The 11,255-nt window shown below is 37.9% G+C and overlaps 1 protein-coding gene across 1 annotated transcript in view; it reads left to right on the top strand.

Moving 5' to 3' along the window:
* The window catches only part of VPS13C (vacuolar protein sorting 13 homolog C (S. cerevisiae)), a 183,907-nt gene that overhangs the window by 108,201 nt on the left and 64,451 nt on the right, over positions 1 to 11,255 (top strand). Inside the window, exons 43-47 of the mRNA XM_010840782.1 lie at positions 496 to 663; positions 1,993 to 2,297; positions 3,447 to 3,594; positions 6,323 to 6,473; positions 9,967 to 10,079. Of these exons, the coding sequence (XP_010839084.1) occupies positions 496 to 663; positions 1,993 to 2,297; positions 3,447 to 3,594; positions 6,323 to 6,473; positions 9,967 to 10,079 (885 nt within the window). The remainder of the gene's footprint in view (positions 1 to 495; positions 664 to 1,992; positions 2,298 to 3,446; positions 3,595 to 6,322; positions 6,474 to 9,966; positions 10,080 to 11,255) is intronic.

Here is an 11,255-nt window from a genome sequence, read left to right as displayed (position 1 = left end):
GTCTGATTCTGTGCGACCTCATAGAAGGCAGCCCACCAGGCTGCCCCGTCCCTGGGATTCTCCAGGCAAGAACACTGGAGTGGGTTGCCATTTCCTTTTCCAATGCATGAAAGTGAAAAGTGAAAGTGAAGTTGCTCAGTCGTGCCCGACTCTTAGCGACCCCATGGACTGCAGCCTACCAGGCTCCTCTGTCCATGGGATTTTCCAGGCAAGAACTACTGGAGTGGGGTGCCATTGCCTTCTCCAGTATGTAGACTAGATGATGTGTTAAAGTAATTTTTGACCAATTAAGTGATTGATATCTCCATTGATAAACCTTTTTCTTAGAGATTTAGGAAAATGTTATTGTCAAGTTAAATGCTTTTGACTAGTATTTTGTTGAAGCTTGGATATAAATGATGCTTCTTTGTATGTCAAGGACTCTGTAATAAGAAACTGTGTAATACAGTGATACAATTCTTTTGATGTAATAACGAGTTAATTTAATACTTTTAGGCTGTCTCTATTTTGGGAGATGAAGTCTTTAGGTTTGAAATGACTCTTTATCCAGATGCCACAGAAGGAAAGGCCTATTCTGATATGTCTAAAGTAGATGGCAAACTTAGTCTCAAAGTGGGTTGTATTCAGATTGTGTATGTTCATAAATTCTTCATGTCTCTTTTGGTAAGTTTATTTTAAAAATATATTTATTTCCCATTGAAGCCTAAATATCTTTGCCTGTGTATCTGAATCTAGATAGTCAAAATCTTTACTAAATAGGGTTGTGTGATAAACTCCTAAATGCTAAATAGATTATTACAGTTATTATTGGTTTGAACCAACTATGAAGGATCATTCTTTAACATAGTTACATAGTTTGAAAATACTTTCTGATGTTTGTTATGGCTTTTCAGTTTTAGTTGTTTTGAGAGATACCCTTAAAATATGGTTAGCTAAAAGAATCCTTTAAGGAGACCATTAGGCATTGGAAGGGCTAATACTGGAACTTACAGCTTTGATTATAAGTATAATACAGAAAGCCATAAAATTCTTTTAATTATTTATTTCCATGTAAGTTTCATGGAGTAATGAGTTTAATTTGCCTATACCTTTCTTTTAGCAGGACTGTTAATCAAAGCTTTCAAATCACACATTTCTATGTAAACCATGATGTTTTATTTTTCTGAAAAGTAATTTATTTGGAGGGGGGTTAGTTAAATAAACAACTGAATAAGCCATCTGTGTTATTAATGGATGTGCATCAAGAATATCGCTTCCAGTTCTTTTCTCGTTTGGGAAAAGACTTTCTGTGTTTAGTTGAATTTGAGATGAATGGTATCTTACTCTAAATAAATAATTTTTGACTCTTGTTAGTGATAGCAAGATTGTAAAACTTAAGCACCTTTGCTCATGTTGAAGTACACTTAAGAAAAGAATCTTCAGAAGTAAGCAGGCAAAACCTTAGTTTCTAAGACTAGACTTTATTCCTATGACCTAGAGGTACAGATTCAAAGCTACTTTGGGAGCCGTAAAGCTTTCTCCTCCACCTCTTTATGTAAATTTGGGTTGAAATGGCCAACATTCATGAGTAAAAGGGAGGTTTTAAATGAGTGAAAGGGAGGTTTCATGTCCATGTATGGCAGAAACCACCACAATTGTGTAAAGTAATTAGCCTCCAATTTAAATAAATACTTAAAAAATATGAAACAAAGAAAAACATGTAAAGCATTTAGCAAGTCCTCAATAAACATTGTTATTTTCACACACACAAAAAAGAATTGCTACCAAAATTTGTCAATAAACAAATAATTCTGAAATACATAAAGTGAAGGGACTCTTGTTCATGTTAATATATCAGAGTGTATCTTTCTAAATTTTATTTCATGTACACAGTCATAAATAACATCTCTTTTATATCACCTCTTTTATTTAGCTTCACTTTTTTAAAGTTTTTCCTTTAAAAAATAAATCCCTGTTTTGGGGGGAACTCTAAATACCAGTATTTTCCCACAGAACTTCCTCAACAATTTTCAAACTGCCAAAGAAGCTTTGAGCTCAGCTACGGCCCAGGCTGCAGAAAGAGCTGCTTCCAGCATGAAAGACTTGGCCGAAAAGAGTTTCCGCCTTTTGATGGATATCAACTTGAAAGCACCAGTTATTATCATTCCTCAGTCTTCAGTATCACCTAATGCTATTATAGCAGATCTGGGTTTAATCACAGTTGAAAACCGGTTTAATGTAGTTTCTAGGGGACATCATTCTCTACCCCCCATCATTGATAAAATGGACATCCAACTCACTCAGCTAAAGCTGTCCAGGTATAAATATATAATCCAATTGCATACTGTTTAGTCGCTAAGTTGTGTCTGACTCTTTTTCCATCCTGTGGCTATAGCCCGCCAGGCTCCTCTCTCCATGGGATTTCCCAGGCAAGAATACTGGAGTGGGTTGCCATTTCTTTCTCCAGGGAATCTTTCCTACCCAGGAGTTACCTGCATCTCCTGCATTTTAGGTGGATTCTTTACCACTGAGCCACCAGGGAAGCCCCAACTATGTATTACTTACTAGAAATAGAATTTTTATAGAATCATTGCCAGGGTAAAACACTCTAGTGGTTCATGGTTCATATTCCTTATTTCTTCTAATCATGAAACTTTGACCATTGATTTTTGGTTAGTGGTTGATAGTGATGGACCTCATAGAATCTATACTTTGTCTTACTAAATTTATGATGTGTTTTTTTACTCTATAAAAATTTCCTATTATAAGATTATTGTTAATACTCAATTTAGATATTTATTTATTTGCTTTGCACAGAGCTATACATGGACAAAGCCTTCTTAAAAATATAATAAAATTTAAGATTTATTTCTCGTTTCCAAAGCATGTCACATCTAGGAATTCTCAGTAAGCTATCTAATGGATAATCAAATCAAAATGGGAAGGTGTTGGCTCTGTTGGATGACAAGAGCAAATTATTTGGTGGTTCAAATATGTGTTAGATGGCAGGCTAGAAATGACTATTACAATATGCTTGTTTAACTTCTAGGTTTGGTGAGCTTTTCCCTTTGAGTTTGGAGAAGTACTAATAGCATAAACCTAAGGGCCTAGTACAGCACCACTTTCTTTGTCCTTCAGAGATGTTTTAGGAGGATGTAACATTTGTTTGTATGACATTGGTTAGTAGCTATTATTAGTCTTTGGGAAAGATAGTAAATAGCACAATAGTCATACTCATGCAGTTTGTTTCTTTGAAATCAGCATTGCATGGGCTTTGTTTTATGTAGCTCTGTTTTCTAAACTTACTCTGATTGATTTTTGAAAAGACGCATGTTCTAAAAGAATTCTGATAGCAGTCTTTAGTGTTTGGAAAAATGCTGTGTGGAAACTGGTACACATATGATGATAGTCTTCATTTTAAAATGTACATTTTAGAAATATAAAATAAATTTTTAATTATCTTTCAGAACAATTTTGCAGGCTGACTTACCACAACATGACATTGAAATTTTAAAACCAGTCAACATGCTTTTATACATACAGCGAAATTTAGCAGCATCATGGTATGTGCAAATTCCAGGAGTGGAGGTAAAAGGAAGACTAAAACCTATGCAGGTAAGTATATGTATAAAATAATTGCTCGCTAGCTAGTCTTTTATCATTGATCACAGTGTAGTTCTAGTGTACATCAGAAAGTAATAAAACGTTTAAAAGGGAATGCTTTGTTAACTGAAAATGAAGGTGTCGTAGTTTTTCACACTTTTCTTTATTTCTTATTAGTTGGATATTTGGTGAAGCCAGCAAGAACTCTGAGGTTGAAAGCTAGGGAGTCTACTGAGATTATTATTAGTAATTTTAGAAGATTCTGTTCAAGTTTTAAGACAAATAATAAAAGAAAAGTGATATTTTAAATTTTATGTAAAAAATTTTTTTGACCATGCTATATGGTGTGCGGGATCCTAGTTCCCCAGCCAAGGACTGAATCTGTGCCCCCTGCATTGGAAGGATAGAATCTTAAGTATAGACCCTCCAGGCAAGTCCCTATAAAGTGATACTTAGATACCACATCCAAAGCACCTTAAATAGTGTTTTTAATGTATAGAAACACGCTTTTAATTAGAAGAGCAGCCATTTTCAGTAGGTGAATATGTTTCATTGGTAAGCATATAAGCAGCAGTATTTTTAGTATTGTAGTTAGCAGGTCGTAGGTAGGCTCACAGGAAGAGATGATACTGGTCAAAGATGGTCACCCTAGTGTAGGAACCTTGGGATTCTTGTGTGCCTGTGTGTGAAACTGCTGAAGCCAAGCAGTAGGGGATAGGGAAGGAGGGAGTGACTAAACAGAATGAGTGGAAGATGAGTGAAAATTCGGCAGTGTAATGGGTTTTGATATCTGTGACTATTTCAGAGTTAGTTCTAAGGTATAGCAAGAAGGGTCAAAGGATCCGAGTTCTACTAGTGAGGATATTAAAATTGAGGCTTGTTATAGGAATGAGAGATCCCTGTCTGTGGTATGGATAAATATATAAAGAAGAGCATGTGTTTATTCAGAGTATTGACTTTTCTATTCTAGGATATAGTACTGTTCTCTTAAATTCTCCCTTGCTCAGATTAGATCACAGAACTAACATTGGATCCTTTTCAAATACTAGGAGGTGGTGAAGTTAGCTGTTCTTCGGGAGGCTATGCTATCTCAGTTGGTAGCACAAGTGGAAATGAATATAGAAAGAAGTTCTGGGAAGTTAAAGTGATGTCTGTTTTCTAAGGACTGGGACTTGGAGCAAATAAGAAATCCCTGGTCGTCATCTCATGCTAAAATATGTCCACACTTTCATTTAGGCTGGGAATCAGGTGTTGTCCTTGGGGATAGGGGCACAATTTGAGGGGCTCAGGGTACTGCAGGGTTCAGAAGAAAAGGTGCTGTGAATGCACCTGTTTGGATTTGGGTTGGAAGGAATGATGCTAAAGCTGAAGCTCCAGTACTTTGGCCACCTCATGCGAAGAGTTGACTCATGGAAAAGACTCTGATGCTGGGAGGGATTGGGGGCAGGAGGAGAAGGGGACGACAGCGGACGAGATGGCTGGATGGCATCACCCACTCAATGGACATGAGTTTGAGTGACTCCAGGAGTTGTGATGGACAGGGAGGCCTGGTGTGCTGTGATTCATGGGGTCGCAAAGAGTCGGACATGACTGAATGACTGAACTGAACTCAACTGAACTTCAAAAAGACCTTTTGGATCACTATTACTAGGTGTAGGTTATTACTGTTATTTAGTTGCTAAGTCGTGTTTGACTCTTGCAACCCTATGGATTGTAGCCCACCTGGCTCCTCTGTCCATGGGATTTCCCAGGCAAGAATACTGGATTGGGTTGCCATTTCCTTCTCCAGGGGATCTTCCTGACCCAGGCATCGAACCTGAATCTCCTGTATTGGCAGGAAAATTCTTTATCTCTGAGCCACTAGGGATGCCTCAGTATGTGTAGGGGAAATGCACAAACGATGGAAGGATGAAAAGGTTTAACGGGTCTTAGCAGCCAGTAGCATCTTTCTTTATTCTAGCAGCTTCATGTTGTTCTGCAGCCACTGATGAGGAAGATATTATTTCTCGAGTTAAGGAGGCTAAGAAACTTAGCCAACAGCACAGCTTGAGAGTGGTATAGTTGACACATATCTACTTGACTCAAAATCTCTTGCCTTTTTTTTTTTTCTTTTTGTCACATATCCCCTTTTTATAAAGGTTGGAGATTAGCAAGATGCTCATCTTGGCCTGTGTTTTGGCTTTTAACAGTTCTGTGCAGATGGATTTATTACTGTTCTAGGAGGCATCATCTTGATAGGTTAAATGATTTAAGTATATGCAGACACGCATGTACTGAGAATAAGACTACATTGCAGGAGCGCATCTTTTTCCTTCTTGATGGAGACTGGAAACTGAACAGCATTCTTCCTATTTTGAGTTTGGGGGAGAGCAGACAATGTGGAGGAGGATGCCGGTACTGGATGAGAAGAGAGAGAAGCAGAATGGAGATGAGCTAGGGAGAGGGGAGAGGAACACAGGTCCAGAAAGAATGAGTTACAGTAACAGTAACAGTTAAGGCAGCAGGAGGGGCGTACCGGAAGCAGGGGCTTGGATATGAGTGGAGGCAAAAATCTGTCTACACACAGGAGTAATGTCTAATACTATACAAGATAAAATACTTTCATCCTGCTATTTATGGTCTCAACTCGCTTATTTTTTTTAGTTAGATGAACAGTTTATTTGACAGACCATAAGTTAAGACATAGATATTTTGCATCATTTATTGTTTTGTATTAACAGTAACCTATTGTGGTTTCTAGGTTGCTCTCAGTAGAGATGACTTAACAGTTTTAATGAAAATTTTGCTAGAGAATCTTGGAGAAGCTTCTTCACAGCCAAGCCCTACACAGTCTACCCAGGAGGCTGTGAGAGTCAGACAAGACGTTTCCAGTAGACCTGAGCACTTCATAGGTATAAATTGATGGAGATTTTTGCTTTGATTGTTGAAAAGAATTAGATGTTAATGTCATATTTACATTTAGTGGGTTTTTTAATTGTCCAGTGTAATGTGGTGTGAACTGATCCAATGCTGTATTATTTACTGTGGAAGATCAGAAGGGGCTGAGACTGCCTTGAAGTTCCCAGGGGAAAGAACTGGGCTCATTGCTCTAAAGGGAGGGCCCACCTCTTGTTGCCTGCATGATGCATGCTTGCCCTTTATTTGTGAAAGTTGAATTTGCCCAATTCAAGGGGCATTGAGGTAGTATTATTACGAACAAAGCTAGTGGAGGTAATGGAATTCCATTTGAGCTATTTCAAATCCTAAAAATGATGCTGTGAAAGTGCTGCACTCAATATGTCAGCAAATTTGGAAAACTCAGTAGTGGCCACAGGACTGGAAAAGGTCAGCTTTCATTCCAATCCCAAAGAATGGCAATGCCAAAGAATGCTCAAACTACCACACAGTTACACTCATCTTACAGGCTAGTAAAGTAATGCTCAAAATTTTCCAAGCCAGTCTTCAGCAATACGTGAACCACGAACTCCCAGATGTTCAAGGTGATTTTAGAAAAGGCAGAGGAACCAGAGATCAAATTGCCAACATCCACTGGGTCATCGAAAAAGCAAGAGAGTTCCAGAAAAACATCTATTTCTGCTTTATTGACTATACCAAAGCCTTTGACTGTGTGAATCACGATAAACTGTGGAAAATTCTGAAAGAGATGGAAATACCAGACCACCTGACCTGCCTCTTGAGAAACCTGTATGCAGGTCAGGAAACAACAGTTAGAACTGGACATGGAACAACAGACTGGTTCCAAGTAGGAAAAGGAGTACGTCAAGGCTGTATATTGTCACCCTGCTTATTTAACTTCTATGCAGAGTACATCATGAGAAATGCTGCGCTGGAAGAAGCACAGGCTGGAATCAAGATTGCTGGGAGAAATATCAATAACCTCAGATATGCAGATGACACCACCCTTAGGGCAGAAAGTGAAGAACTAAAGAGCCTCTTGATGAAAGTGAAAGAGGAGAGTGGAAAAGTTGGCTTAAAGCTCAACATTCAGAAAACGAAGATCATGGCATCCGGTCCCATCACTTCATGGCAAATAGATGGGGAAACAGTGGCTGACTTTTAATTTTTTGGGCTCCAGAATCACTGTAGATGGTGATTCCAGCCAGGAAATTAAAAAACGCTTACTCCTTGAAAGGAAAATTATGACCAACCTAGATAGCATGTTAAAAAGCAGAGACATTACTTTGTCAACAAAGATATTGTCCGTCTAGTCAAGGCTATAGTTTTTCCAGTGATCATGTATGGATGTGAGAGTTGGGCTATAAAGAAAGCTGAGTGCAGAAGAATTGATGCTTTTGAACCGTGGTGTTGGAGAAGACACTTGAAAGTCCCTTGGACTGCAAGGAGATCCAACCAGTCCATCCTAAAGGAAATCAGTCCTGGGTGTTCATTGGAAGGACTGATGTTGAAGCGGAAACTCCAGTACTTTGGCCATGCTGGGAAAGATTGAGGGCAGGGCACGACAGAGGATGAGATAGTTGGATGGCATCATGGACTCGATGGAGATGGGTTTGGGTGGACTCTGGGAGTTGGTGATGGACAGGGAGGCCTGGTGTGCTGCGGTTCATCGGGTCACAAAGAGTCGGACACAACTGAGTGACTGCACTGAACTGCACTGAACTGAAGTAGTATACTTTGAGAGAAAAAGCAAAGTAGGGATGCAGCATAGTAAGAGCCCAAAATAATTAAGAGAGAAAAGGAACTGGTGTCATACTCAGATGACTGGTCCATGAAATAGGAAGGTATTCTGGTTCAGTAACAGCTTTGCTTATCTGTCTTCACTGGGGACTGATACAGTCAGATACAGAAGGGAATTTTCCAGATTATTAAAATTGTTATCTTTCAAAGGCACTGAACCTTTTAAATTCAGCTATTTTTAAAAGACAATCTTTCTAACATACAAGGTTCCTTTCTGCTTTCTTGGCCAAGTATATAGAATAGTTTTATAATTTCACTGTTTTTCATCATTTAAAATTGTTATGTGAATATCATGTTTTGTTTTAGACTGTGAATAAGTTAGTATTTTCATGGCTAAAGTGAGATGGAGTGTTCCTTGTCCATTTAATAAATGACCCCAGACTGTTGTGCTTTTATCACGTTTAAGTCATTGACTGTTAGTTATGGCAGCAGTCAGTTAAGCTGCCAGTAACTATACTAAGCCAGCAGTGCTTCTCCTATAGTTAGGTCTGGTGTGTTTTGAAGTCATAAAACAAATGCCTGGAGCAGTGAGCAAAATAAGGTTTTTGGTTGAGGATAGTTATGAGCACTATATGAATTTAGTGAGGCCTCCCTGCATCTCTCCCTAGGCTGAGTTCATGCTGCCGTGCGGACAAGTGATAGATACGTAGGCTGTTGCTGTAGTCAGACAGGAACAGTGTACTGTATGGACGAATAAACTGCAGCAGGCAAGCTTTACGTGGTTAACAATCTCACTATATTCACCTGTGGTCAGTGTCCCTGGTTCAAGCTGTATAGTTAATGTGGCACTTGGGAAACCAAAGCAAGTTCTGATGGAAAAACTACGTGGGAATGTAGCTTATTTTCGGGAAAGGTAAAGGGAAAAAGCCTGGCGTTTTCCAACTTGGAGAAGCCTTAATGTAGTTAAAGCTATGCTGTGCTTGCTCTTGCAGTAACATGTAAGAATAGACTTTCCTATAAATGACCAAAAGAATAGAATCCATCTCCAAAAGAGACTGCAGAATCACTTTGTAAGCAGGATTGAAAGCATTATGTATTCTTTGTCTAAAAAGTTTCTGTCTAAAGATGAGGGATAAGACTGCATTACTTCTTGAAGTCTCTTTCACCTCAGAATTCCAGAGACTCCCTGTGCCACATTATATTTGAGGTCTCTTCAACTCTGCTTTTAAGTTATCAAAGGTAACTCTGCTTTTATCTATCAAAGGTAATGGATTGGATGTCATAGGTAATTAAAGATAGTGAGACATGAACTACACTAGCAGAGGATCTTTTACTGACTAGCTGTCTGCTCTTGGACAAAGTATTTTACTTTTCTCTGCCTCCAATTTCATAATCTCTTGAGAATAGCCTGTAACCAGTTAAGTGAAATGCTTTAATAATTATAAACCACAATTAAGTAGACTTGCGTTTGTAGGGCTTTTTAAAAAAAGTTGTCTTAATAGTCTTTGCCAGGCCGTCTTTTTATTTTTAATATAGATAGTCTGTGTACATTTTGCTCAGTACTAAATATTTATGGAATATATTGCTATTTTTGTTCATTGTTTCATCATGATTTAAATAATTCTTGAAAGTATCATATAAATTTAGAATCATGCATTATTATCCTAGCTTTATGTATACAAAATATGTATAAAGTCATATACATACTTAAAAGCTTACTAATTTTCATATTTATGTTTGAACCATTAGAACAAGAAGATGTGACAGACCCCAAGCTTGCTTTGGACCAGAGTGTCACTCTCCAGTTTGACTTTCACTTTGAATCTCTTTCTATTGTACTGTATAACAATGATACCAGCCAGGTATGTAGTTAATGTCTATATCTAGGAGAAAGTCCTTAGCTCTTGATATGCAATTTTAGAATATTGTCATTTTTTTGATGTGATTCTTCTTCTTAAGGTTGATCTCTGTTAAATTCTATTTGGCCTACAGAGTATGCATTGGTCTTGCTCTCTGTTTGCACTTTGTTAGTGTTTTTAATCTTTCTAGGCTTAGGAAAACTTTTTACTTTTTTCCAAGTAATATCAGTGCTAAAATATTTAGACTTAGCTCTAGGAGAAATATTTTATATGTGGATAATTAGCTATATGTACAGTTTTACTACATAGCTATATATACATGCATATTTAACTATTTAAGGAAAATAATTTAGTGGCTTTGGAACCTTAGAGGGTTATTTTAAATTTTATGATTATCTATGATATATAAGCATTAATTATGTTTTCCTTGAATAAACTTTTTATTTATTAGATGATATGTTAAGGATACTGATGAGTGAATTGAGGAACCAAGGTCTAGTGTCATTATGATTTGAACCACATAATATGTCATTGATTTTTTTTAGGAAGCTTTTTTATATAGTGTCTTCTAATAAATGTTTTTTATTATATCAGTTGATTAGTATCATCATAATACTCATGCATATAATATAATAATACCCATAATAAGCACTTATTGTAAGTATTATATCTATTGTTTATGTCCATGTATATGTTTTGTTATGTTTCATATTATAAGAGTTATACAGTATTCATATATTATTACCGTTGGACCTTGAGTCAAGTATCTGTCATTTGTGCAATTCAGTTCAGTTCAGTTCAGTCGCTGAGTCGTGTCCGATTCTTTGCGACCCCATGAATCGCAGCACGCCAGGCCTCCCTGTCCATCACCAACTCCCAGAGTTCACTCAGACTCACGTCCATCGAGTCAGTGATGCCATCCAGACATCTCATTCTCTATCGTCCCATTCTCCTCCTGCCCCCAATCCCTCCCAGCATCAGAGTCTTTTCCGATGAGTCAACTCTTCTCATGAGGTGGCCAAAGTACTGGAGTTTCAGCTTTAGGACCATTCCCTCCAAAGAAATCCCAGGGCTGATCTCCTTCAGAATGGACTGGTTGGATCTCCTTGCAGTCCAAGGGACTCTCAAGAGTCTTTCCAACACCACAGTTCAAAAGCATCAATTCTTCGGCACTCAGCC

Source organism: Bison bison, unplaced genomic scaffold (assembly GCF_000754665.1).
Source record: "Bison bison bison isolate TAMUID 2011002044 unplaced genomic scaffold, Bison_UMD1.0 scf7180017864146, whole genome shotgun sequence".
Taxonomy (NCBI): Eukaryota; Metazoa; Chordata; class Mammalia; order Artiodactyla; family Bovidae; genus Bison; species Bison bison.
Note: the sequence above shows the minus strand (reverse complement) of the source record. Positions and strands in the feature narration are given on the sequence as shown.